This window comes from Corvus kubaryi, unplaced genomic scaffold, assembly GCF_017639235.1.
Source record: "Corvus kubaryi isolate FWS band 111438036 unplaced genomic scaffold, C.kubaryi_AGA036_p1.0 37398, whole genome shotgun sequence".
NCBI lineage: Eukaryota > Metazoa > Chordata > Aves > Passeriformes > Corvidae > Corvus > Corvus kubaryi.
This window is the reverse complement of record NW_024581137.1, coordinates 37,634,206-37,662,006: the sequence shown is the minus strand read 5'-3', so window position 1 is coordinate 37,662,006 and position 27,801 is coordinate 37,634,206. Positions and strand designations below refer to the sequence as shown.

The 27,801-nt window shown below is 41.8% G+C and overlaps 3 protein-coding genes and 1 long non-coding RNA gene across 11 annotated transcripts; 2 read left to right on the top strand and 2 right to left on the bottom strand.

The window, feature by feature from the left end:
- Nucleotides 1-89: 89 nt before the first annotated feature.
- RPP38 (ribonuclease P/MRP subunit p38) lies at nt 90-3,175 on the bottom strand. Of its 3 annotated transcripts, none has more exons than XM_042043769.1 (2): nt 3,091-3,175; nt 90-1,136 (listed from the first exon to the last, which is right to left on the bottom strand). In XM_042043769.1, exon 2 carries the CDS (start codon nt 1,107-1,109, stop codon nt 261-263), a length of 849 nt encoding a protein of 282 aa, XP_041899703.1. In that variant the 5' UTR covers nt 1,110-1,136; nt 3,091-3,175; the 3' UTR covers nt 90-260. The 3 variants fall into 3 exon arrangements, with proteins under 3 accessions (XP_041899703.1, XP_041899701.1, XP_041899700.1); XM_042043767.1 differs by having other exon boundaries at nt 3,069-3,154; XM_042043766.1 differs by having other exon boundaries at nt 2,873-3,109.
- A 1,624-nt stretch (nt 3,176-4,799) lies between these two features.
- ACBD7 (acyl-CoA binding domain containing 7) lies at nt 4,800-13,133 on the top strand. The gene is made up of 4 exons (XM_042043776.1): nt 4,800-5,190; nt 12,484-12,601; nt 12,703-12,765; nt 12,852-13,133. Exons 1-4 carry the CDS (start codon nt 5,179-5,181, stop codon nt 12,923-12,925), a joined length of 267 nt encoding a protein of 88 aa, XP_041899710.1. The 5' UTR covers nt 4,800-5,178; the 3' UTR covers nt 12,926-13,133.
- A 100-nt stretch (nt 13,134-13,233) lies between these two features.
- On the bottom strand, nt 13,234-27,734 carry OLAH (oleoyl-ACP hydrolase). 6 transcript variants are annotated; one of them, XM_042043772.1, is made up of 8 exons: nt 27,458-27,734; nt 26,723-26,773; nt 18,528-18,659; nt 16,761-16,899; nt 16,076-16,175; nt 14,847-15,022; nt 13,863-13,948; nt 13,234-13,622 (listed from the first exon to the last, which is right to left on the bottom strand). In XM_042043772.1, the coding sequence occupies exons 3-8, from the start codon at nt 18,655-18,657 to the stop codon at nt 13,489-13,491; spliced, it is 765 nt and encodes a 254-aa protein (XP_041899706.1). In that variant the 5' UTR covers nt 18,658-18,659; nt 26,723-26,773; nt 27,458-27,734; the 3' UTR covers nt 13,234-13,488. The 6 variants fall into 6 exon arrangements, with proteins under 6 accessions (XP_041899706.1, XP_041899707.1, XP_041899704.1 ...); XM_042043773.1 differs by having other exon boundaries at nt 27,481-27,734; XM_042043770.1 differs by lacking the exon at nt 26,723-26,773.
- LOC121671706 lies at nt 18,631-23,336 on the top strand. The gene is made up of 2 exons (XR_006018582.1): nt 18,631-19,255; nt 19,823-23,336. It is a non-coding gene; the product is annotated as an uncharacterized LOC121671706 (long non-coding RNA).
- Nucleotides 27,735-27,801: the final 67 nt, after the last annotated feature.

Genomic DNA, 27,801 nt, shown 5'->3' with positions numbered 1-27,801 from the left:
TTACTTCAGCATGTTCATTACCAGCTTTAACTCTGATCTCCAGCTGCCAATGAAATACTTATCCCCAGGTAAAGACTAACACTCAAGTCGCAGTAATATTCTTTATTAAAGCAGAAAGTACCTCAGCCAAACACAACATAAAGTTCACCTTGTATTCAAGAGCTTTACACTGTAAAGTATAAAAGAATTGTTCAGTTAGAACTGTACTCCATTCTGCATTTAAAAAATCAGTTTAATGGAAAGGACCAAACTAAAATCAGTTACGCTGAAAAAGCCTTTTTCTTTTTGCGAGGCGGTTTCTTTATCTTATCGGGATTTGGGACAAGTTTCTTGATTTTCAAAGGCTGCAAAATTACATTTGAAAGATCAGGCCGATTGCTTTCCATATGCTTCTGCTTCTGACTTGTGAGCTCATCCCCCAGCACCTCTGCAAGCTCTTCGGGTTCCAGATTTTCTGAAGAATCTGTATCTGCATAAGCCATGGATTCTTCAGTTCTGTACTGAAACCAGGGCACTTCCAAAGCTGGTATCTTTGGAATTATTGCTGCTATTGCTTCAGTGAATTTGTCAGACTGCTTTTTGAAGCCGAGTGCTAAAATGGATGTTAGGCCAAGAAGGGGCGCAATGGTCTCGCTGAGCCGTGGCACCTGCCCTGCCGGCGTGGCGCGGCTTGCGCTCAGCTCGATCAGGTGCGTCGTGATCATGGCAGGTTTGGCAGACTTGCACACCAGCAAGAGAAGTAGTTCATTTTTTTCCAATGCTTTTGTAACTTCATTAACTCCAATAGCAAGCTGTCTTCTGATACTTACGTCAGTCCATCCTGGTTTTTGTTGGTGGCTTTCTGTCTCCTCTTTAGGGAGTTCATTGGTGCCAGCATCACACTTTCTTTCTGTTTGTTTTTTTGTAAGGGAACGTTTTTTCTTTCTTGGACTCTCAATCTTTTTAAGTCCAGTATGTTTAATCCTTTCTTCTAAGGTCTCTAGTATAAAATGCATATCTTCTCCATCTATGGTTTTCCACTGGAAAACAAAGGGGTTATCTAGGCATGTTTTTACAGTGGTTTTCTTTGCTTTCCGAAGTGTTGCCGTCCCTTGCTGAATTACAGACATCCTGAGGTGGTTCTGTGTTTTGTCACCCTAAGGAAGAAAGAGCAAGACCTTAGTTCAAATACTGTACTGTGTGCTGTGGACATTGTTACCAGAAGCTTCTTCTGGGAATGCAGAAGTGAAACATCCTATGTCAGTGATACTAGCATCTGTCAACCTCCTCACATTGGCACCAATCCTTCACACATCTTCCACAGGGCAGGTGTGGAGCTGCTTTTTTTTTTTTTTTTTTTTTTAATAAATAGCTGGACAGGACAGTAAGGCCACAGCAGTGACAACAGACCCTTACAAAGCTGAAAAGCAGCTGGAGGTATTACAGATGTAAAAAAAACCACAAACCCAACCAAACAACAACCCATCCCCAGAATCACAGGTTGATGGACCACTCCATTTTCGGTGTTGAACAGCTGCATTGTCCCCCCATGACATGGGAGGGAAAAAAAAGGCAAAAAAAAAATCTGAAGCACAACATGAAACGAGCTCCTGAATTTATTTAGGATTTTTAGAAATTTGTCTTTTCAGTCTTTAGTCCATGCCTTTGTGTTTTTCTCTATTTGGAAGGCATGATAGTAACTTGCAGACTCTTAATAATTTATGCTTTCAGGGAAGGAAGGCAATCCCCTACATGCCTCCAAAAGTTCAGAAGGGGTCTTTTGTGTCACCTGGACCATGCCTTTAGGGATGAGAAAAATTGAACAGGAATGGAGAAAGCGTAATTGTTCTTGCTCTGATTGATCTAGTTCAGAGTAGCAGTGAAGACACAAAGTCAAGCCTGGTGATGTCCCTGGTAAATTGCAAAACCCCCATGCTCCTGCTTGGGAACTAGCAATATCTTCATTGTTGCACAGGCAACCTTACAGAATAAGAGCAGTTCAGGTTTGTAATCAGGGGAAACATGACATGACTCCCTCCTAGGTTTCCTAGTTACCCAAGCAGGCGTACAGATTGCATTTATGTACAGCTCATGAACATCTCAAGGCTGCCACCCAAAAGATACCATTCTGCTGCTCATACCTGTGTACTGGTAGTGAGCTACCTTGCTATAAAAAGACAAACACCATCTTCACACAAGTGTACTGCCATCAAGCAACATCTGTCTGGACAGATTTTCACTCAGTAAACTTGTCTGGAGGACAACAGGAGAAAGATGTACACAGTGTGATTCTGGGGGTGGGCTACGAGTTGGACCAGAACGCCCAGGAGTTGGATTTGATGATCCTTGTGAATTCTGTCCAACTCAAGATAGTCTATACTCTATCATTCCACCTCGAACAAAGTTGTATCAATGCAATGTGAACTGTTACCCAAAATAAGAGTCAAAACCAGTGAAGGAGTTTCCAGAGAACAGTAAAACTGAGGATTCCAAAATACAAAAAAGCACTGTGGCACTCTTGAGCACTCTCAGAATAATCTGTGAAATGCCCTGGGCCACCTTAGCAATGGTCCATCCAACCCAGTTGTCTGCCTCCAACAGTAGAAACTGGAAAAACCATCTGGGGAGGACAGGGCTGGCATTCCCCTCAGCTCCCAAGCACCCAGAATGGTTGCATCTGGGATATAAGAATAAAAATGTGCCAACTTAACCTATCAGTCCTTTATGGAGCTATCATTTATGCAGTTATCTAATCCCTTTTGCTTACCATCACAGTGGCAACAACCAAAAAGTGAACACAACTAAAGAATGGAAATAACCACAAAAATTCTTACATACGACCGAGTTAGAACGGAAGCTTGTGACTGCTTAAAAAAAAAGAGCTCTGGGTTACCGCTTTTAAAAGCTTTCAATTAGGGATGCTCTGATGACCTGTGACAAGCAAAATCAGCAGCAGACTTGTGCACGAGGAAAGAAACATGGAACATGTTCACAGTTCAAAGAATACGCTTTTCTGTTCAAAATGGGCACTCCTGAGAAAAACAAGCGTGCAGGAATAAGGAGACAGAGCAACGAGTGATAAAACAAACACTGAGTTCCTCCAGCTCGCACCACCGTCGCGACCCCCCTCGCTTCCTGCGGAAAGGAGATCGGGAAAACACCGTCCACGTCACCACCAGGAACCTTCTCCAGCCGCTTCCGCTGCAGAGCGCTCCGCGGGCTCCTCCAGCTCCTGGCAACAGGGAAACGCGGGTTAAGCACGGCCCCCAGCACGATGCACTGCAGCCGCCGCCGGGTCCCTGTGGCGGGGCCTCCGCCGGGACCGCAGCACCCGCTTCCCGGACCGCCGCATCCCGGGCCGCCGCCGCCCCCCACCCGCTGAGCAGCTGCGGGCCGGACCGCGCCCAGACGGCCAGGGGAGCGCGGCGGCCTCCGGCTGCCCGACCGCGGGGCCCAGGCCGCAGCTGCGCGGCGTCCGCCGGCACAGAGCCGGCCCTACCTCGGCCACCCCGCGCTCTGGGAACACGCCGCGGTCCGCAGCACGGTCCCGCTCCGCCCCCGGCTCCGCTCCGCCCCTGGTCAGGCTCCGCTCTGCCCTCGGCCCCGCTCCGCCCCCTGTCTGGTCCCGCTCCGCCCCCGGTCTGGTCCCGCTCCGTCCCCGGCTTCGCTCCGCCCTCGCCCCCGCCCTCGCCCCCGCTCCGCCCCCGCTCCGCCCCCCGACCGCGGCTGGGCGGTGTCCGGAGCGGGCCGGGCAGGAGCCGTGCGGGCGTCGCGGGGGCGGAGGGGGCGCTGGGCTGCTCGGGCGGGTCCCGCGGTGGCGGCTGGGCGGGCGGTGCCCGGGCTGCGCTCGGGGCCGCATCGCGAAGCGGCCGTAGCGTTGGTGCAAAGCAGCGTTAAAGCGCTGCTGCCGGGGGCCTGCCCTTGGCGGGGGTCGCCGTAGGCTCACTACTGGCGTTCCCAGGGCTCGAGCGCTCCCGAAAATTGGCGCATAGTCGATGGCAGACCTGCTTCGTCGTATATCAGCTAACAAAGTCAGGGCCAGGTGACGGGGTGCTTCACAGGGACTTGACAGCCACAGGGGCGTCCCTTGCTGCAGTGCAATATGCGCCCGTGCTGTGCACGGACATTGTGTTCTGTGACTGAGCAGACAGGTAAGGGCTGGTTCCCTTCAGTGGTTCCCACAATCTGCCCCAAGCCTTTAATAAATCTTCACAAGCACGTTCAGTTTACACATTCACCGTGCTGCACAGCATGGTTAAGCACAGCCTCTTGGCCATGAAAGAGCAGAGCTTCTTCGCCAGGACACTGGTGCTTCAGAGGTGTTTTCAATTTTTTTTTTTAAATCTTCTTCTATTTACTGAAATTTACTTGATTTGTTTTCTCGTTAATTCCTGACAATTTAAGCTGGACGTGTTTCCCCTCAAATTACTCTTTTTGCATGGTTTTATGGAAGTTAGTGGGTTAAAAAATGCAGAAGTACCTAGTGTTGTGATCAAACAATGCTCAGGGAATGGTGAACATAAATGTATAGAGGCATGAATATAAATAATTTATTCATTGATACAATAGAGATGGATTGTTTTTCTTCAATGGTTACCTTTGTAGGGTAGTTTATCAATTAATTTAATATTCTTTTTATTCTGTACTTAGTAGACCAAATTAAAAACCAGCCTTCACAGTGTATTTTGTGTGTGTAGCCACTTGTGTGAGGTATCCTTGGAATGACCCACATGTTTTTCATAGCTGCAGCTGAAGGATGAGAGGTCCCAGGTTGGCTGGGCATGGACACGGGCAGGGGCTGCGGCAGAGGTAACAGTTCCAATAACTGGGCTGGTTGCAGTTCAAATCACTCAAGAAATTCCTTTTTCAAACAAACGGCTTGGGAACCTTTCTGTATCACTGCTCTCAGCCTGGTGGCCTAATCCTCGGTGGTGTGGAAACGAGCTCAGGCTTTCAGCGGAAAGGACTGGCGGCTTAATGCTCCTGCCCCCACCGCGCCTTCCCCGGCGCTTGTCGCCGCTCAGTTGTCGCGGCGGGGCCCGGGGGGCGCGGCGGGAGTGAGTCCCTGGGGCGGCCGAGCTGAGGTCACTGGGACCGTCCCAGCGCCACCGCGACCGCGCCACCGGAGCCGAGGGGCAGACGCGCCGCGTCCCCGCCGGAGAAGGAACGAGGCCGTTCCCTGCGCATCCTCGCAGCATCATGACTCTCCAGGTACGCACTTCTGCATCTGTGAGACAGAGACGAGAGGAGAGGGATGAACTGTCCGTCTGTGTAATGCCGTGCTGGAGACTGCGGTATTTCTTCAGCATAAGGATTTTTACTGCAAAATCAAGGTTACCTTGCGGCAAGGGAAATTTGCCTAAACCCTTGACGGTTAAATAGTGCGTTACTTCTCACAAGTGGAGGGTGAGAAGCACGCTGGTTAATTTGAACTATTTCATAGGTCATGTAATATTTTGGAGCCTTACCTGTTCAGAGCATACGTGAATTATTTTTCTTTAGGTGTGCATCTGAGTTTGCCAGGACTGAGTTAGGCATGAAAAGGCAGGTACATGCCATGTTTTTAGGATCTAGCTGGTTACTTGGAGCTATTAAGGGAGGAGGGAAACTTCTAATACTGACGCAGTGTTATATGTGCACTTGGGAAGCACAAATAATTTTTAAGGAAGAGGTGTGGTTTTTTTAGGGTGTATGCATCTTTGGACTGGTACATTTTGATGGGCTTGTGTTGTGGTAGGAGAGCTTCTACTTTCCTACCTTCTGGCTAGAGAGAGAGCTTCCTTTTACCTTCTCTCTGATCGTAGCTTTAAATAGCTGTTGAGGAAATTATTGCTGGCTTTTAGCCTCCTACCTTTGTGGGAAACTATGAATACTTCCCTTGTCTCGGCCATGCCCTGATGGATTAAGCTGTTTTTCTTCTTTAGGCTTTCCTATTATCCCTTTCACTTCAAGATTTGCAAGCTCTTTTATCCCTGTCTCATTATGTCTGTCTCTGTTTAGTTAGTGTGCATTTTGCAAAGGGTGAGCAGCACAATGCTCTGACCTAGATGCAGGGAGTGCGCTGCCAGCAGCTTAGCAATTTTCTTCTGAGCTGCAATTATGTTGAATAGCACAGAGGTTTCATTGTGCTGTATTACAGCTAAGAAGAAATCTATTTCTTCAGTAGATTGCCAAATCCCAAACGTAACGGCACCTTTGCTTAATTAATGATTGCTGAAATTATAGTTTGTTTTAATCTGCCTTGAATTCACTCTAGAAAGTGAATTTATTAGCCTGATGATTAAGCAATGAGCCATAAATCATACGAAAGAGCTGAATGCAGTATGACATGCCGTTCCATAGCTGTATAGTTACACTTCCACATAGAAATCAGTGGTTGAAATTTTAAGATACCATACTCATTCTGCATTAGACATTACAAAGCTTTTCTGTTCACATTGGTTTGGTTGACAGCTACTAACCATATCCATAAATTTATTGAATCTAGCTGTATGGGCATGAGGACAAATGAATAAATAATTTTCTCATTAGTGAGGCTGTAAAATATTTATAAGTTTTGCAAACTGGTAAAATATTTGCTGTAAATGAAGAATTCATTCAAGCTTTTTTCTTTGTAAAAAGGGAGTATCTGATAATAGTCTGATAATTTGTGCTTTTATCTTTAATGCACGTGTATGTTTATGTCTGTATATATTTTTATGCTTTTTATTTGATGAGTTAAAGGGAATTTTATTGGCACATGATTAAAAGGAAATTATATTTTTACAGGCTGCTCATAAGCATGTTGTGTAAGCAGGCAAATCCTAAGCAACAGTCTCTGCAGAATGATTCGCTAGAGGGGAATGAAGAAAGAAATGTTTAGTATTTAGATTTCATGTCTGCACATTTCTTGCTCTGTAAGATACGCATTTGCAAATTTTTAAACTATCTTGTGATATTTTCCTATAGATGCAAATAGAATAAAATTATAGGAAGATAAGGTTACTAACTTAATGGTGTCCTTAATTTATTTTTTTATCTTTAGTCTTGTACAATATAACAGGGCTTCTGGTTCATTCCTACTGTGAAGTTGTCATGATTTAACACCACCCAGCAAATACGTACCATGCAGTCACTTGCTCACACCCCCTTCACCTACAGTGGGGTGGGGAGGAGAGATGGGGGTGGGGGGAAGAAAAGGGGGAGGAAGCAAAAACTCCTGGGCTGAGATAAGAATAGTTTGATAATTAAAAAAAAGTAAAATATAATACTGTGATAGTAGTAATGAGAGACAGAGAAAGAGAGAGAGCGAGCATGTGCAATTAAACCCAGGAGAAACAAGTGTTGCACAGTATAATTGCTCACTACCCACTGAGCAAGGCCAAGCCCATTTCCTGAGCAGCAATCTGTCCCTCTCTATCTGTCCCAGTTTATACACTGGGCATGACGTTCTGTGGTGTGGAATATCCCTTTGGCCAGTTTGGTCAGCTGTCCCAGCTGTGTTCCCCCCCTTCTCCAGCTTCTTGTGCAGCTCCTCAATTTCAGAGCATGAAACACTGAAAAGTCCTTGGCTCAGTGCAAGCACAACTCAGCAACAACCAAAACATAACAGTGTGTTATCAACATTCTCATCCTGAATCCAAAACACTGCTCTGTACCAGGTACTATGAAGAAAATGAACTCTACCCTGACAAAACCAGGACAGAAGTTTAGCTCAGAAAACAACTCCAGACATGTGAAAGATTTTCACAGATTTGAATGGTCCTTGTATGTCAGTGCTGGCAGAGGCTCACATGCAGTAGCAACTTACTTAAACTTTAAACAATGTGGCAGCCTAGGTATGGTTTATTATTGATACGTATTTTAAATCTTACAGTTAACAGAGCATAAATCCTGCTTTTGTTTGCATGTGTGTGGATAATATTAAGAGGTGCCTGTGATGGAGGAGTCAGTGATAGATGTAGTCAAGAACGTCACCTTTCTGATATTTGGATCAATAATTAAATACTTAATTTAATAAAATTGTACCTATAAAAAAACCTTGAGCAGTAGTCATCACATTTATTTTTGTAAGTAAATGTACATCCCTTTTATACATCTGAACCAATAGTGTGACTTTAAATGCTTTAAGGAGTGTCAAATATGTACTGTTCCAGTTTCTTTTGACCACTATTTTTAATTCATTGGTAAGGTAGTTTGTATTGCTGATTTTTGTTTCCTCTCGTTAAATGCTTCTCCATTATAAATGCTGTACATCTATTAAAAAATACTGTTGTTAGTGCGTAGCAGTTTTTGTGTAATTAGTCTCGTCTTGCTACCTTAGTACAAAACTCCCTCATATCCTAATGCTGCAGCGTCTGGAACACTGCACAGCAGTGTGGCACAGCTGGAGTGACTCAGGGGTAGGCTGGGATGTAATTCAGAGCATGTGAGTTCCTCTGCACTCCCCATGTCCTTGCCTCTTCCCTTTATGCTGAGCATAAAGTGGAACAGGCCTGTTTTCATGGAAGGATAGGCCACCTGACTGTCAAGGCATATAGTGAGGTAAAAAGTCCTATGAGCAGTCTCACAGCGACTGTGAGTTCAGACTCCTGCTTATGGCAGTGTGTCTGTCCCCTCCCTGCTCCCAGGCTGAAGGCATCCACGCTGTGCCCAAGACACATGGCAAGGTGCTTCTACCCCAAGCCCCGAATTCTCTCCCTGTACTGGTGTGACTTCCGGGCCTCAAACACGTGGGTTCACCATTCTGGGTTTGCTGCTAAAAGGAAGAATAGTGTTTATGGCCCTCAGCAATTTTTGATGAAAAATTAAAAATGAGCTTAACATCTGAACTTGTTGAAGCGTTTCAGGTGGTTGTAGGAAATCTGGGAACAGTTGCTGTGCAGAAGGAGACCAAAAGACAATACAGCATAAGAAGAAAAATAAAGATTCCAAGGCTTTCATGAAAGAAAATATTAATATTCCAAAAAAAATTCTGAGAAGGAATGCTGTGAGGTCATTTCAACATTATTGATTCAGCTTTTATATGTAGCCTAGAGCACACAATTTTGGTTTATCTAAATTACATATCACATATACACATAACATATGAACATATTTTGAGCCTTTTGTTTTTTTATTCTAGAAAAATCCTGTATTTTTTTTCAGCACTCTCAAATACTTGGTTGGTTAAAAAGAAATCTACAGTGTTCTTAAAAGAAATCAGACACAAAAAGTTGGACTTAAAGCTTCATGTTTTGCTGTGGTTCTATGGTATAGTTGCATTGTAGTAACATTGAGAATTATTTTTATTAAAACAGGAACAAACTACGTAAGTAGTTACATGTTTCAGTATATAAAGTTGTAGATTTAAGAATATAATTTGGAAGTAATTTAATCTAGAATTTAGTACAGAAACTGTCAAATCATATACTTTATTGAATGACCAAGTGTCAGATCTTTAAGACGACAAACGGCACTTGGAATCTGGCTAATTCTCAGAAGGATTGTTACATTCAAAATAGAACAGCAGCACTTCTCAGACTTAAAACAATCTTTATCCATTTTAGCACACCGATTCTTCTCTGTACTCCTCCCTCCACTAGTGGGCGTTTGGTTCAGGGAGGTCTTGGTGGGAATCTCCCATAAACCTTTGCTTGTCAGTTATGCAAACACTGAGGTCCTCACTGAGTAGGAAGATTATTTGTTAAAAAGCATCTGCATTGCTGCAGGATTTTTGTCTTTTCCTTTCATTGCACTTTAAGGGTGCTATGACCTGACAGACCTAGAGATGTGTATTGTCATCATGAATCCTTCTCATCTCATGCTCTGTCAATCTACAGCTGCAGTTTAAAGAATGTTCAATATTTAATTGCTGGTTTGCAGGGAGCTAGAATGCTCTTTTAATCACACATAATGATTTTTTAAAAACATTCCTTTTAAATGCACCTCTCTGCCTGCTGCTGCTCCTTGTTGCAACTCTGGTGTTACAGATGTACATCCTCTTGTGGCGAGCCCTTTTGTTCTTAGAATACTTGTGCTTTCCCTTTGTGAGTTTCATATAGCAATTCAAAATTTGCAAAAAATTAGAAATTCCTCAGAATTTTGTTTCTGGGGAATCTCATTAGCCAAACTAAATTTCCAGACCAAACTAAGAAGTGAATTCCATCTCAGGAGGTAGAGGTGACTCATTTGGTGGTAAAATACACTCAGCTACCTGACTTCACCCTGTTTGCCTGCTGCTCCTGCCTTAATGCAGCCACCAGCTGGCGTGTCCTTACATTAATGAATAGGTAGTTTCATGATTCCAGGAGGGGGCCTTTCTGTGAGGAAAGATGCATGAACATCACTCTCTAATTAAATTATTACTCATTTTTCCTTCTTAAATTTAAAAACAGAAATAACCTTTCTCTTTCTCTCTGTTTAAATACAAAATGCTATAGTGAACCAAGCTCTCATTCATATTTGCTTATTTCCATCACTTGGTCCACCCAGCACAGTCACTTGCCAAGGAGACAGGGATTAGTTAAGGAGACAAACATGCATTAGGTTTTCTTATTAAAAAAAAATCAAATCTTTCCTGTAACTAAAGGGAAAAGTGGTATAAAGAAGCACAGTACAGACTTCTGAGGTAACGCCAGGATCTGTGATTTAAACAGAGCTTCAGCACTCATGCTGAAATCATTGCTGATTTTCACACAAACTTTTAAGCTGGGGTAGTGGGTTGATGCTGGCCAGATGCCAGGCACCCATCAAGGCCACTCTCTCACTCTCTTCTGCAGATGCACAGAGGAGAGAAAATTTAACGAAGGGTTCATGAGTTGAGGTATGGACAGGGAGAGTTTGCTCATCAAACACCATCAAGGGCAAAACAGGCTCAACTAAGAGACATCAAGTGAATTCACTGCTAACAAAATCAGAGCAGGATCATGAGAAGTAAAATAAGGCCTTAAAAACACCTTCCCCTAACCTCTCCCTCCTTCTCAGCTCTACCTCCTACCCCAGCAGCACAAGGAGACAGGGAATGAGGGTTATGGTCAGTTCATCACCCGTGGCTTCTCCCACTGCTCAGGGAGAGGAGTCCTTCCCCTGCTGCACCGTGGGGTCCCTCCCACGGGAGACAGTTCTTCCCAAACTTCTCCAACGTGACTTCATCTCACGAGCAACAGTTCCCTGTGACCTGCTGCGACACAAGTCCATCCCATGGGCAACAGTCCTCCCCAAACTGCTGCAGCATGGGTCACTCTTCCATGGGGTGCAGTCCTCCAAGGACAGGCTGCTCCAGCCTGGGAGCCCCATGTTCCAGCGTGGGGCTCCTCCACGGGCTGTGGGTGGGTCCCTGCATCCCCACGGCCCTCCATGGGCTGCAGGGGCACAGCTGCTTCACCACGGTCATCACCGCGGCCTGCAGAGGAATCTCGGCTGCGGAGCCTGGAACACCTCCTCCCCCTCCTTCTCCACCAACCTTGGTGTCTGCAGAGTTGTTCTTCTCACATGTTCTCACTCTGCTCTTCTCTAGTCATAATTAAAACTGCAACATAACTTTTGTTTATCTTTCTTCTTAAAGCTGTTTTCACAGAGGCGTTACCGCCTAATAGGCCCAGCCTTGGCCAGCAGCACATCCATCTTTGGAGCCACCAGGAACTGGCTCAGCTGGATATTTTGGAAGCTTCTGGCAGCTTCTCATGGAAGCCACCCCTGTAGACCCCCCCACTACCAAAACCCAGGCCATGCAAAACCAATACAATTGGTCTTGTACAGGATATACTGCGCTTCTGCAAACACAGATCCAACTTAAAAGCTAAAATAATTGTTGAAACCAGCATATAGCATGTTAAAGTGGTTGTATCTTTTTGCATTAGAGTAGTGCAGTGACCTGATGGGTCTGTGGTCACTGTACGAAATCTGTCTCTGAAATGTCCTGGGCATGAAACAGAACCCCAAACCTTAGCCTGAGACCTGCTTTATAGAGAGAATAGCTACAGCCTCAGGTTGATGTGTGTAATTCACAGTGATGAAAGGAGCAAATTTACACTTAACTCTGGTGCTCTCCTGTGTTTCAGAGTTGGGTGTGGAAGGTGGTCCTGGCAGTAGCTCATCTCCATGAGGTTCCTCTGTGCCAGCTGTTAGTCACCTACTTCCCTGTCAGCAGAGCAGTGGAAATGGAGGGTGAACTGGGCAGTATCCCTCAGAGAGGATTTGAGCTCCCCTGCTTGAGCCAACACAGTGCAGGAGGGCCCAAAATGGTTGAGAGATTACTGTGGGGTGTAAAGTTCAGTGAATACTTTCATACCTGCAGTGTGACTGTAAAAGACAAATACACCACATAAATTGTGAAGGCTCCTTGCCCCTATCAGCCATGCAAGCCTATATCCCTTTCCTAACAATGTATACATTTATGAAGCTCCTTTCATGGGAAAAAGCCTTGTCTGACCACTAAACCCAAGTGAGTAATTGAGAATGTCTAATGATACTACTGTGTCTTATACCTCATGTTTTAAATACACCCCTTCCAAAGAGAACTAACACTTTCTGTCCTTTCATCAGGCTGACTTTGATGGTGCTGCAGAAGATGTAAAAAAATTAAAAACAAGACCAACTGATGAAGAACTGAAGGAACTATATGGATTGTACAAACAGGCCACTGTTGGAGATATTAATATTGGTATTACTATGTATACTTCACATTTACTCACATATCTTGATAATCAAGCTAATGTTATGTAAATCTGCATGATAACCAAAGCTATGCATTTATTTTGGCAGAATGTCCGGGAATGCTAGATTTGAAAGGCAAAGCCAAATGGGAAGCATGGAACCTGAAAAAAGGTGTTACACCAATTAAATTTACATCCTGTATCAAGTTTATAGGATGACAAATGAGGAAAGATAATGACTCCTACTTTTCTTTGCAGGTTTATCAAAGGAGGATGCCATGAATGCCTACATCTCTAAAGCAAGAGCAATGGTAGAAAAGTATGGGATCTAGAATATTCAAAATAATTCCCACTACTAATTAACTCTTCAGTAGCTAATGAACTAACTCTGTTGAGAAAAATGCAATACTAACTTCTTATTGTGCAGTCTGATACTAATAAATTTTAAGCATAAGCTGTTTGACTGTAAAGGGTATTTACATATATAATATATTTTTAGCTTATATCTTAATCTAAATAAATTTGAACTGAATAAATTAAGCCTTCTGTGAGAATTGTGGATTTTTCTGGGTATTAAATTATATTTAGCATTCTGACAGGAGCAGACAAACAGAGAAGCTCTAACAGTAAAATAACATAGACATAATTTTTTTGCAAACAAGGTTATGGAATAAAGTGAAGAGTTTGTACACATGCAAGAGAAGGAGGAGAAGATGAAACCTTTTTTAAGACCCAAAACCATTGTTTGTTTTCAAAAAAATCAGGAAAACTCCCCATTTTAAAGGATTACAGAGGAGGAACAGAACAACTTCTAGGCATAACTGTAAGCAATGTTCAGAAAGAATGACTTACTACAAATTGCAGTGGACTAACATTCTGCTATTGAGGGAAATACTCATAGACCAGCATTTTCTATGCATCTTGTTATGTGTTTCGTCAAGAATGTTTGATTAGACGGTTCCAGAAGATAAAAGTGACCTCCAGGAAGCTCATAAAAGGAAGTATCTCCACTCGTTAGTTCTTGCCAAGCTAAAAAAGATATTTAAAGTGCCAGAGAAATGTCAACTATTGTGATCATTTTGTATAACTATTTCAATTACTTAATAATTATTTTAAATCCCATATCAACTTTTTGGTTCATACATTGAGACTGCTCTGTTGATTTGTTTCCTTTAAGAAGGAGACAGATTCTAGAAAACTCTAATTAACAGATGCAACACAACAAGACAATGTGTAAGTATTAAGAGGAAAACCATTGAAACAAAGTACCTTGTACATCATGTACCTCATCATCAGACCCATGAAAGCAGGTAATATCACAAGAGAAGGGGATATCCATTTCTGCCTTCTCAAATCTGTGAACATAAAAAATAGTCATAAAACATTCCATAAAATACCTGTATTTGGAATTTGCTTTCACATACAAAATAGGTTTTTTGTTCTCCTCCAGAACTTTCAGGAGTCAGATTATGCAGGACATCAGGAGAAGAAAATACTGCATCTTGAAGTTTCTTAGCTCCTTACCCTACTGCAATTAGTTCTAAAATTGTAAAGAAAAATGACCCAATAGTTAAGGGAAAAAAAGAGCTTCAACCTGCAATAAAAATTCTCACCTACAATAAATAATTGTTACCAACATATACAAGTTTTCTAATGTTTCAGCATCTTTCAGTGTCAGGTTCCTAAGACCAAAATGGGCCCCACACCCAAGAGTGTCCTTGTTTTTGCCAAGGTGAGAAGCCTTAACCACTCAGCTACATGAGCTGTCATGTAACATCCAGTGGGGACAGCAGTTAGGACAGAGGAAGCCGGTTGCTGTCTGGGTGCCCAGAACACAGGAATTCTTTTCTTCTGGTTAGGCTAGAGGACCTTGGATCAGGAGACTGAATGCAGTGTTCCTGAAGCACAATCAGCTGAGATTGTTAACCTCAGAAAACAATAGAAGACGCAAGAATACTCCCTTTTAGTAGCTGCTGACTTTGGATCCTCAGTAGAACCATAATTCTACCATGTCAATACTGCAGTAACAGTTGTGGTTGTTGCAGTATGCAGTGTTTCTTCTAGGGTTTAAATAGTAGAAAACAAATAGAAAAGCACACAAAGGATAAAAACTAAGTTTACTATTTCTTATTCTTTTCATAACAAAAAATGAGAACAAATTACGAAGAAAGAAAAAAGAAAACCTGACACGATCAGACAGAAGTAAAAATGTAAAATACAAATATGAAAGTAATACAAAGTTGTAAAACTTACAAAAATGTCTGAAGAACTCCAAAGTCTTCTCTGACAGTAAGCACCATTTGTTTCAGAATGTCTTCATTATGCTGAAGCTCAGAAGGAATTCCTCCTAGAATCTGTAGCCATGCAATAACTTCCTCATCTTTTGCATCAGATACGGGTAAGCTTCTCAGAGCACGGAATCCTTCAGACTGTCAGTACCAAACAAAACAGATCAGGTGTTGTATATAATATACTTAAAATAATCTTTCCATTAAAATGATTTTGGTAAAAAGTACAATAATTTTTCATCTCCAAAATATGATGGCTGATTAGTTTAACATTCACAGAGAACACTTCATGGAAAGGGTTAGTAGACTGTGTTTACTGAAATCAAAAATTATGAGTGAGCCAAGTACTCTCTACTTCTGAAACTTCCACAGACAAATAACTGTTAGTATTATTTTGTTCAAGTTTGACTCTTACTATTGAAATGCAACTAGTAAAATAATCTAAGAAAGAAAAACGCAGCACTGGACATAACCCTGGCTAATGTAGGACTGAAGAGTGAAGAGACCAACTGACTATGGAAATTTGCAGCAATTGCTTCCATGAATCACTAGCTAACAATTGCTTCCATGAATCACTAGTTCATACTCAGGACTGCTAAGAAGCCTTAGCTTCAGCAGAAACTGAAGAACAGAAATAGCAAATACTGTCTGAGAACAGGACTGGAAAAATGCCACTTCACTGCTGTTTTTCTGCGAAAGACTAGCAGAACTAGAAGAACCTCAGAAGAAACTGATTAAAAATCCTACAAAGAATGAGGAGAAAGAAAAAGATTGAACAAATGTACTGAGGGCTGATGCAGCAGGTTTATGAAAAATGAGGTCAAGACAGTTATTTCACATGTTACAGAGTAAGGAGGACCACTTATTATTTTGGTTTGATTACTTTTGAGTTTTAAACCAAAGGCCATAGTAAATAACACAACATTCAAAAAAGTTTAGTTTAAGGATTAGTTAGTTTAAGCATTAATTAGTTCAAGCATTAGTTTAAGGAGGTTGTTCTCTCAAGGCTAAAGTTAGCAGCAGTGAATATTATGTATTCTGCATCTATCCCAGAACACTTTTCTCTCATAGATTCTGAAGAAATGTTTATTTTGTATTAAAACTACTCTGCATACCATACTGTAAAATATTATTTTTACCCTTGATAGCTAATTTACAGTTCTGTTTCATAATGTTAATGATTCCATAACTTACGTGTGAGGCATGTCCCTCTGATATGAAAAGATGGACCGGCTCCAGTCCGTACTTTTCTTTCAAATGAAGTGCAACTGCAAAACTCACGTAAGATCCAAAACTGCAGCAAAAAGATAAATTAAAGCAAAGTATGCAAAAAAATACATGAAAACTGGAAAATAAAAACGTAATTTAAATTTCAGTGCTAATTGGCTATCTTGAACAGTTGCTGAAACCATGTAAGATATGCAGATTACAATTATATTAAATTGACATGAAGTATATTCCTACGCAGTCTAATTTTGTAAATAAGACCTTTTCTTAGTCTTGCTTTTAATTGTCTCCTTAATTTTCAGTAAGAACAGTTATTTTGAATACTTGAGACTAAGCAATCTTCAAAATCTGTGTTTCATGAATGGTTCACCCCCTTCATTCATATAGATCAAGCACTGTCACAAATATTAACAATAAATGCAATTATAATTGATTAGAAACACATGTTCAGATGTTGTGCCTGAAGGTATAAGTAAATAAATAACTAGAGTCTTTGAGAGCAACTGCATGTTTTAGGATGGCTTGACAGAAGATCCTTGCAGAAGCATATTTTCCTAAAGTTTTTGCAAATAAAAACAAGTAACTCTCTACTCCTAGAGCTCAGAAATAGAAGCTCCTTCACTAGGGTATCTAAAAATGTATATTTTTTTACCTGTGACCAAAAAATGCAAATGGTTTTTCTTTCAATTCTTTTAACAAAACATTTGTAACTTCATTAACTATGCTTGTCATGTCTTTTGCAAAAGGCTCCTCAAGACAAGTTTCTCTTCCAGGAAACCTTACACAGCACACTGCAGAAGAGGCAGGGGAAGGGAAGGAAAAGAATTACAGTTATTTAAAATGGATACAGTAACATAACTTTAATTAAAATTATTCTGCAGAATATATATACTATTTGAATTTAATCCTTCTTACAGTTGATATTGTGCACTTGCTTGCTATTGCTACTACTGTGATATAATCCTGTAAGGGATTAGGTTTCCACCCCTTCCTTTAGTCACCAATGTTGCCCCTCCAGCTGATTTGATTGATAAATGCCTTGGGTCAGAATGCACAAGATCCTGATTTCAGCTGAGGTTTGAAAGCAACTTTATTGTCACAAGTTTTAATAACAATCAAAAATTCATCAATTTCAATAATAGTAAGTTTGAGAGTTGTGTAAAGTACATCCTTTCAAGGGCAGCATTAGTAAGTGAAACTGTATTAGAATTGTACAATCCCTGTTTTCTTCTTTGTCAACTCTTCAGCACCGCTCATTGGCAAATGTGGAATCATAGTGCAAATTGGTGGACATTTGTATTTATAGTTATATTTATAGTTATTTATATAGAAGAAAATTTTACATGTTTTTACTATTTTCCCTTCAAAATTGAGGGTTTTCCTCTCACTGTTTAGTGAAAGTAAGGAATGAATAGATCAGAAAAAAATGTTGATTTTCTCAAATCTCCTTGACATCATGCATACTGCCAGTTACACAGAAGTAACGGGTCAGACAAAAAAGTATTTTAGAAAAGACAGAATAAACCACAACCTAATACCATAGATAGCAATACAGAAAAGTTTACATCTTCTATACTTTCTGCAGAAACCATCTCTGAAAGAGCATGCTGTGCCCTGATTTTATTCATCTGTGTCTGCAGTTGGTCCTAGGCCATTTCCTTAGTAACCGTCTTGTAAATAGTTCCAGTGGACAAAAACTTTTTTATTTCTTCGTTTTTTTCCCTAATTTCAAGAAAAATTCAATGTGCAACTGCTTACCTGAAATTATACATGCATTTAGAGGACCAGTAAAACTGCAATGGCAATGCTCATGAATATGAAATTATTTTTTTCTTTGTGGAAGGTCTGGAAAATGGCCTTGATTCCTCTTCAAATAGGTCAAGCAATGGATCTTTTTAGTGCTGATATATCTTGTGAGCAATAAGAATTACTTATAGTGTAACTGAACGTCATTTCAGTGTTATAAAATTCATAGATTAAATTTCAGTTTTGATACAAGAAGTGCAAACACTGGCTAACAGATGCTTTGTGCAGCCTCTCAACATTAGAAAAGTTCTCATCTTCACTGTTAACCTTGCTGAAGACTGGCTTATCCACAATATGCAGTGTACTGCTGTTTCTGAATCATACCAATAGTTTCTGAAGCAGTCAAACATACTATACTATATATATTGTGAAATGTAGCTCTGAGCATATAATTTTTTCACCCAATCGAATATAATTTGATTCAAGGTGGTACACAAAATGTAGCCTCATGGAAATGCTAACTCCTAATGAATGCTAGTTCCTTCCTTTCTGGAGAAGACCCACTGGATAAAGATTGTGGTGCTCTCAAGATTATTATATTCCACGTTAAAAACTTGGCTATCATGTATTTTAGAAATCCTTCACTTCTACTCTAACTACAAAAATGACTAACCTTCAATTGAGTCGTTGAAGAGTTTGCCCCACTGAGCAAGTTGCAAAGCTCCACCTCCAGCCCACGGAAAGCAAATCAGTCTAAAGAGAGCATCTGGCCTTTTGTGTACACAAGCAATCAGCTTTTCCATTTCTGGAAAAAAACCAAAAAAACCAAGAAAACAACACATCATTCTAGAACAAGACTCTTCAGATATAGGAAAATTAGAGTGAATTAAGACTAAATTGAAACAATAGGGTGCAATATTTTCTGTCATCAGAACTGCTTGTGCTACAATAGCTATCTGTTAGACATGAGGTGATCTTCCTACAACACTGTAAACCATTTATATATTGTATATCATTTATAAATGATGGCAGAATACTATTGGGCAATATCCTTAGCTAATATTTGCTCAGTCACTGACCGCAACAAACATTACCAGCAGCAAAATAAATTGATAAGGGACTTCTTCCATCTGAAGATATAGAAAATATAAGGACCACCTAGTTCAATGTTCTCTCTCCCACAGTGGTAAAATAGATGTCTAGGGAACAGCAGGATGTAGTTTCTTTATATATATAAAATGTCTATGAATTACTCTTTCACATATTTTTCCAGTCTCCCCTTGAACAGTTGGCATCCACGACATCCTCTTGCAATGAGTCGCACAGCTCCACTATCTGATGCATGAAGAATGATGCCCTTGTTTTTCATCTCACTCATACAAATTCATTTGATGTACACAGGTGTCCTGGGTTGCAGTGTATTCTATTACCATCCCCATCAGCCATTGAAATCAGGCGGGGCAGTGTTTCCTTGCCTCCTCCCCCCAGACTATCTTGCTGTTAATTGCCCATCATTGTCCTGCCGCCTGACTCAGAGATAACTCCCTCCGGACTATCTTCTGTTAATGAGCCTAATCAACACTTTGCCTCATGACTCATTACCCCATTGTGAGATGCTCCACCCAGAGGGAGGAACCAAGCATCCCATCGTGGATATAAGCTGAGGCTGAACACCAGAGACGGGCTTCCCACTGGATTTCCAGAGGACAGGAGCTACACAGCCACCATTGGACTTCCTGAGGAAGAGCAGACTGTTTCACTACAGGATCACTGCTTCAGAGGACTGCAGCCACCATTCTACCAGACTGCTACCACCACCCTGCCTAACAGGGTGTCAGGTTGTACCTTGACTCTGTCAGTTTGACAGTGTTTTCTTTTACCTTTTTTTTCCCCTTTTCTTTAATTTCCATTAAATTGTTATTCTGACTTAGTGCCTCCCACTGGTTTGTTTTCAAACTAGTACAACAGGGCAGTGCAGTAAAGAGAGTGAATAGTGCACCTCTCAGGGTTTGCCACTGAGCATTTCTGAGCTCTGCTGTCATATTGTCTCAGCCCTCAAACATTTCTTTATCCTGAATGAAAAGGCCTGGCTGTGTTAGATATCCTTCAAATCCATCATCACTGCCTACCTCTGGACTTCTAGTTTTGTTATATTCTGTTGAGATGGTGGAGTAACCAGAGCCACGTCCAACTTTATCACAACAGCTTTGGTAGTTTTGCTTAGTGACTGACAGAAGTAACAGCTGAAGCAAGATTTGTAACTACTTCTTCCTTCTTGCTGAGAAGAAACAATAGCATTGAAGATGCCAAGTGCATTGTCTCTAGCATCAGATACTGCTTTTACTATCTGAAGAAAAAAGCAATTCTCAATCATTTTTATTCTTCTTTCCCAGTTTTCCTGTCCTTTATTCTGGCTGATTAGATTTGTGGATGTAAATACTGAAGTGACAAAGTAGTACTGATAGCCTATCAGGCTGCGCTCAGTCAAAAAAACCCGGGAAACATGTGCTTGGTGAAGATATATTAATTAGAAATATATGATAGAGAATTTTTATAAAAAGTTTTCTGCACCCATTAGAACAAACTCTCATGTTCTTGTTAAAAAGATTGAAAAAAAAATACTGATTAGGGGATAGCAAGCAGCAAAATTCCATTTCCAAAATGCTGCGTATCATTAAGGGTATTATTTCTTGCCTTGAATATAGCTCAGTATTTGCAAGGGCTGACTCACCATAAAATACACCTGTATGCCTACATGCAATCTTTTTCACCTGCACAAAAAGTTTGAGAAATGCAACCAGATCAGGATAGGCAACAATTCCGACTTATATCAAAACTACACAAACAAGACAAAAGAAAACTGACCCAAATATTGCTGGTTGCTTGATTTTCATGTATGTTTGAACTGGAGAGTTTGTGAATATTTGTTACGAATCACTTCAAAGACACATTAAGAAGAGCAAGACACACAAAAAAACCCCAAAAAAACCAACCCAACAAAAAACCAGAAAACAAACCAAAAAAAAGGTCTCAAAAATCACTGGGTATGTGAGCCTAAAGCAGCTGAAGAATACTGACACTGATGCTACAGAAGACATAACTCCTCTGGTGGATTTTTAGCTTCAGTACAATTAGTTCCATTTACACAGTCACTTCTTCCAGAAAAATACACAAAAAGCTCAAACATTTCTGAAGCCAATGTTTTAACTTGGCAGTCAAATAGCAAAAGAAAAATCTCTTCTCAAACTATTCCAGAGGTGACACAGAAATCTCAAGCATGATAAAGTACATTTAATCAAAGTCTTTAAATTATTTAAAGGTACATTAATGGTTACTGAAATCTTTCCCACTTTAAACACTTTTAAATATTGCTTTATTCCATCGCCATCCAGCTTACTTTAGGTACAAATACCTGAACAGTCAGGAAGACCACTAGTGCCAGGCAATGACAGCCTGAGGGTGGCTCCACTTCTCAGTGCTGCACATCAAGAAGCTGCAGACACCTGCTTTTAAGTCTTTTCTAGGCTTAAGGGGAGGAGCCCCACCACAAAAACAAACAAACAAAAAAGGCACAAACTGAGGCATGCAGCATCCCAAAAGGGAGACAGAAGCATCATGTGTTAGAGGTGACACACGGCATTTGGCAGAAATACAAGAAAGGCACACCGCACTAATCACAATGAATGAAACAGCACAGGCTAGCATGCCCATGACAGTACACAAGTTGTAGCAGCTTTCATACACAGAGACACACAGCCTTGCTGACAAAAAAGCTGCATAAATAGAAAAGCCAGCCTTTTGTAAGAACTATGTCCAGAAGTACAGCACTCACACCTAGGCTGGAGAGTTTTACAGGGGTCTGAAAATGCTGCTGTAGAAGACCACCACCTGATTTGATTAAACCACTGCATTTGGTTAGTGGACCAGTTGTCATTTCTGCAAACTGAAAGACATAGCAGTGTATGAACTACACACTGTGGTTACATACGATAATTTCATGTTAGATATCCTTTATGCTCCTGGCAATCAGATGAACTATCAGTAACCTAAAACACCAGTATATTTTACAACTGCATTTGCAATACTAGGAAGACTGACTTTTTTCCCCCCCTTTGACCTTACTTTGTTTTATGCCAAAACCAGCTTTCAGGAGAATATGGATTATCTTTTCTCTTATCATAAAAACTTCCCTTGTTGTGTTCCCCCATATGATGATGTAATCGATGTATTGCAGGTGTTCTGGAGCCCCACCCTTTTCCAGCGCAGTCTGGATCAGTCCTGATAGGGAAACATGTCATTGAGCATGAACTGGCAGGACTGATCAAGAGAGCTTTAAAATAGAATTGATGGGGAAAGCTGAAGGTTGGAATAGCATCAACTAAGGGTGGCAGTGCTAATGGAAACACACCATGGGATTACCTTGGAAATCTTCTTTTCGGGGCTTAGGATTTCACAAGTACTGGTCAATCTTTAAGAACCACCTTTTGGAAGCACAGGAACAGGCAATTCCTCTTTTTTCCTCATTTTTTACAAGACAGGAGAGCAGTTGAAAGAATTGGATTATATTATTTCCAAAACTATATTTTCCTCTGCTTTCATCTATTGGCCTTATACCTGAGATCTAACTTAGACCTATTATAACAAAGGGAGGATACATAAGAATTCTTCTGCATAATCAAGATGTTCCTGGACTGTAAACTTTTCAAGTGAAACAAGCTTTTATTTTATTCCCTATAAATTTTAAGTTAGATGTGTGATCTGATGAATTAATGGCAGAAAAATATATTTTAGAGTGTTCACAGTCAAAAAGAATGTTTCTTTCTTAAACTGTTGGCAAAAAAATGGCTCAGTGAGTGAAAAAAGAACCCCACTGAATTTTAAGAAAGTATTTCTTGGCTTTTGTCTCTTCACATTTAGAATAAGCTGAAAATAAAATTCTAGTTTGATAAAGATCTGTATAAAAGATTAAAAGAGCCATCATTTAAATCACAGAAGAACTTAGGTTCAAGGGGACTTCTAGAGATAATATAGTCCAAATCTTCTCTCTTTAGGTGTTGAGTATCTCCAAGGATGACGACTCTACAACCTCCCTTGGTAACCATGTTCCAGTGTTCAATCATGACTCATACTGAGGACATTTTTCTTTCTGTCTATATCCTTGTTGTCCCTTGTATCCACAAGTCTTTTGTCTTTTTGCACAGTACATCCAAGAAGAGTCTGGCTCTGCCCATCCTCTGCATATCTGTAGAGGGATTCCTTGCAGAATAGGGGCATATGATACCCCTGGAAAGACTGGACAACCCTGTGCTGAGGAAAAGCCCCTGAACAGGCCCCTGGCTGCAGGCAGCCCTGAGAGTCCTTGGCAAGTTATGCACTGGTCGGCTCCCCCGCTGATTAGAGGCCGTCTAGAGGGACTGGGCATGAATCTTTGCAAAAGTAGATATAAGCTTGCATAGTTGAACAATAAATGGAGAACAATGCTCAAATCGTATTGGTATATGTGTCGTTTATCTGTCTAGCCCCCCAAAACATATCCTTCTATTAGGTCGGTGAAGACATCTTCATTTGGCACTCCCCTCTTAAGACAAAACCAATTATCTCAGACTCTCCTTGTACACCACCCACTCCAGTCACAATCGCAGGGAACGCTGCCACACTGACTTCAGTATTGCAACATCCTTCTAATACAGCAGAATTAAAAATGGTCACAGAAGTAGTATACCGAAGAAATTTTGGATTATTTTTCAAACATGTTTCTGAAACAGGCTTTCAGGGCATGAAGAACTTTTTACATTAGCTTTATTCATTGTCATGGCATCACCTTATAGTAGGTGGACAAGTACAATTGAAAATACTAGCGACAACAAAACTGCTTTTGCACTGACCAGCTGCTAGGACAAATGGACCAACAGCCCCACCGTGCAGGGAACAGAAAGCCAAAGGTAAAGAAATACCAAGTGCTTGCAGCACAGGGCTGCAAGATATTTCCCCAAGGAAAATATATTCCATAGCACACAGTCTAGAAATCCATGGAATGAGTCTTTGTCAATTGCAGGAGTGTGGTATTTGCCAGTAGGGCAGTCCAGGACCAAAGAGACCTCTCAGGTATCCAGGCACTTGCAAATCCTACATAGTAGACCCACGTCATTTGTGCATACGTGACTTAACCCCTTGTCTGCAGATTCTGGAAGCCAGGGAAAAAGCAACCCTATCCCCAGATGGCAAGTAGATCCAAGTCTACTTACAAAATTTAGATTTAAGGTAGTCCATTCACCTCCCACCAATAAGCACAGACGTGGAATAGCGTGCCTGGGAGTCAAATGATCCACTTCATGGTAGGTATGGAGTCTGTTATCAAAGCTGCTGGATTGCTTACAGCAATAGGCACGCATCTGAGACACCTGGCTGGGAACATGGGAACTTTAACAAGGCCGGGCATTGACAATTTGGTGTCTGCAATCCTATAATAACAGAGCTGTCTGGCTGTAGGACAGCGACAGTTAGGCAATGTAATCCTCTACTGACTTTATCTTCACAAGAGAAACAGTTTGTGCAACTGACAGACACCAACATGTCTCAATGTCTTAAAACATTGTGATACAGTTGAAATTTTTTACTTCTGCATCTTACACATTCCTGTATCACACACGTTTGGTTACATTCAGTATTCAAATCATCCTTTAAAAACGTTAAAAAAATATGTTTTCTAGGGTAGGCACTTAGGCTTTCTGGAAAATTACAGGTTTACGAAAAGAGGTGTCCAGTTAGAGAGAAAACACATCTGCTATATGCACTGAAATGTTTATCACAGGTTTTTGAGGATAATGGATTTATATCCCTGAAAGTTTTCATACTCAGCAAAAAGCAGTGGTGTGATCTTCCATTTAAGACAGCAAAATACATAAATCACAGGAAAAAAAAACGTGGGAAGCCATATCTCAGTAGCTTCTGAGTTCAGGAAAACACTGGTCTTTGCTTCTTGAAAAATAAAAACTAAGGCAATCCTTCATCATTATACCTAGACCCTAGAAAATATTGGAAAAAGGTATGGAGCATACTCATCTTATTAGTCATATTTTTCCCAGTAACATATCTCTCATGGCTACACTTTTAGCAGACTATATTTGAAATAGGCTAATGTCATTGTTAACATCTAAAAGCTGATGATGAAAAAAAACTTGTATGTCATTACCAACTGAAATCCTGTCCTCCAGAAAGCTGTTTACCCATTCCTTTACTCAGTCTTGAAAAAAAAATCTAGGACATTATTACAGAGAAACTTATTTGTGGAACACTTGCCTCTGATAAGCTCAACGCTTCCCTAGTGCAAAATAATTGAACTAAACATTAAAGTCACACAACATGCATTCCCAACATGGACTTTTACTACTTAAACTGCCAGGGTGTTGAAGCTGCCAAATATACAGACCATGCATATGCTTCAAAAACAAACACAACAAGGAGCAGTATAATCTCCCCTCCTTTCCTACTGTTTCTGATGCCAGCCTAGTTCTGCTTTGGTACAGCCATATAACCTTTGCTCAGATTTTTGAGGAAATCATTCAATTGAGAGAAAGACCTCTAAAGAAATCCATAGAGTTGAGTTGTGAAAGGGAAAAGGGATAAAACTAGAGATAAAGGCTGCAGAGATGGCACCAGGCAAGTAGCTCAACAATTACAAGGAAAGACATCAACATGGAAAGATAATTAACATCTCAAGAGAAAAAAATTAGTTGGAAGATTTCAACCTCCTGTTTAGTATCTTTATTGATAATCTGGATGAGGGGATTGAGTGCACCCTCTGTAAATTCACAGACAACACCAAGTTGGGTGGGAGTGTTGATCTGCTGGAGGTCAGGAAGGCTCTGCAGAGGGATCTGGACACGGTGGATCAATGGTCTAAGGCCAGTGGTATGAGATTCAACAAGACCAAGTGCTGAGTCTTGCCCGTGGGTCAAAACAACCCCATGCAGCGCTACAGGCTTCAGGAAGAACTCAGTACAGAAAGTGGAGGGATGAAGGAGGAATGGAGGAACGTTTTGAGTGATGGTGTTTGTCTTCCCAAGTACCTGTTACATGTGACAGATCTCTACTTTCCTGGGGATGGCTGAACACCTGCCCATAGGAAATAGTGAATGAATTCCTTGTTTTGATTTGCTTTAATGTGTGCCTTTTACTTTCTCTACCCACAATAAACTTTTACTCATCTGATCCTCTCCCTGATCCCACTGGCGAGGGAGTGAGTGAGCAACTGCATGGGCTTGGTTGCTGGCTGGAGTTAAACCACGACCGTAGGTAATGGGAAGCCATTTTGGCAGCAAAGGCAGGTAGTAACAAAGAAGCAAACAGAAGGTGCCACTGCTGCAGACACAAAGAGGAAAGAAGTCATGGAACATGGTGACATTTTGTTCTGAATATAGCAGATTACGTCACAGAATTTTTTTTTTTTTAATGACTCTGGGCTGAGCCATAGCTCTTCAACACATACCACCCAGGTACTCATGCAGGTGTCAGAGACCCCTTCAATGTGCCAAATAGCAGTATTGGCAGGAGTCACTGAAAGTAGAGACCTTGTTAACCATGGCAAGTAGGGCCTCACATGTCCTTCCCAGTACAAATGCTGCTTCACCATGTAGTGAAATGTTTGCTCCAGCATGTGAAGACCGCTCCAAATCCCACCCAATTACTCTGGTTGCTGCTTACTCCCACTCCAGTGGAGTGGCAAGTCACACTCCACAAGCATCTCTCCCACACACCATTTTAACAAGCGGCACAGAAACCCAGCAGTCTAGCTCAGACCTGCGCCACAGAAATGCCCTTGCAGATTCCTTAGCTATTGCCCACCCACAAAGCAGTTGGGCCACTTACCCTGGGTGAGGAGTCCTCCCGGCCAGCCACAGCTTGCATGTGGTCTCAGTCCTGCTAAGGACACCAGTGGAGTTAAGAGCACAGCCCAGGAGGAACAGCAGCTGTGAAGAAGAGCCCCTGCCTCCAGTGCAGCCCCAGCTGCACTTTCTCCCCATGTCACAGATCCTGAGTTCTAAGGATCACTGAAGTCCAACTCCTGACCCTGTGCAGGACATCCCAAAAGTCACAACATGTGCCTTAGAGCATCTTCCAAATGCTTCTTGAACTCTTGAACAGCCAGGCTTGGTGCTGTGACCGATTTGCTACGGAGCCTGTTCCAGCGCCCAACCACCCTCTGGGAGAACCTTTTCCTAATACCCAACCTAAACCTCTCCTGAGCCTCAGGCCATTCTATTGTTTCCTGTCACTGTGCACCACAGAGAAAAATCAGTGTCTGCCCCTTCTCTTCCCCTCACAAGGAAGTTGTAGGCTGCAATGAGGTCTCCCCTCAGACTGAAGCGATCAAGTGACCTCAACCGCTCCTAATGTGGCTTCCCCTCTAGGTCCTTCACTATTTTCATAGCTCTCCTTTGGAAGCTCTCTAATAGCTAAAAGTCTTTCTTATATTGTGGCTCCCAAAACTGCCCCCAGCACTCAAGGTGAGGCTGCCCCAGTGCAGAGCAGAGCGGGACAATCCTCTCCCTTGCCCGGCTGGCGATGCTGTGCCTGATACCAGGACACGCTTGGCCGTCCTACCTGCCAGGGCACTGCTGATTCACATTTAAATTTCCATCCACCAGGAACTCCAGGTCGATGGAAATGAGGTCTCCAGCCTCTCACTCCCCAGTCTGTACGTACGTCCAGGGTTGCCCTCTCCCAGGAGCAGAATCCGGCACTTGCCCTTATTAAACTTCACACAGTTGGTGACTGCCCAGCCCTCCGATTTGTCCAGGTCTCTCTGCGGGGCCCGTCTGCCTTCGAGGGAGTCAACACCTCCTCCCCATTTCAAACTGCCCTTTTATTGACACCCCGCTGCACGCCCCCAGAGCGCAGGGGATGGCGAGGCCGCTCCCCTCCCACCTCCCCGGCCGCCCCGCCCC

Excerpts from the sequence above, each read along its gene's own strand:
- OLAH (XM_042043772.1), bottom strand. The coding sequence starts at position 18,657 with ATGGAAAAGCTGATTGCTTGTGTACACAAAAGGCCAGATGCTCTCTTT. Across the intron at positions 16,176-16,760 it reads TTTGCATTTTTTGGTCACAG|TTTTGGATCTTACGTGAGTT; the intron begins GTAAAAAAATAT and ends TTTTTGCTGCAG. Across the intron at positions 13,949-14,846 it reads GGAGTTCTTCAGACATTTTT|ATTTGAGAAGGCAGAAATGG; the intron begins GTAAGTTTTACA and ends TTATGTTCACAG.
- ACBD7 (XM_042043776.1), top strand. Across the intron at positions 12,602-12,702 it reads TGTTGGAGATATTAATATTG|AATGTCCGGGAATGCTAGAT; the intron begins GTATTACTATGT and ends TTATTTTGGCAG. Across the intron at positions 12,766-12,851 it reads AGCATGGAACCTGAAAAAAG|GTTTATCAAAGGAGGATGCC; the intron begins GTGTTACACCAA and ends TTTTCTTTGCAG.
- RPP38 (XM_042043769.1), bottom strand. The coding sequence starts at position 1,109 with ATGTCTGTAATTCAGCAAGGGACGGCAACACTTCGGAAAGCAAAGAAA.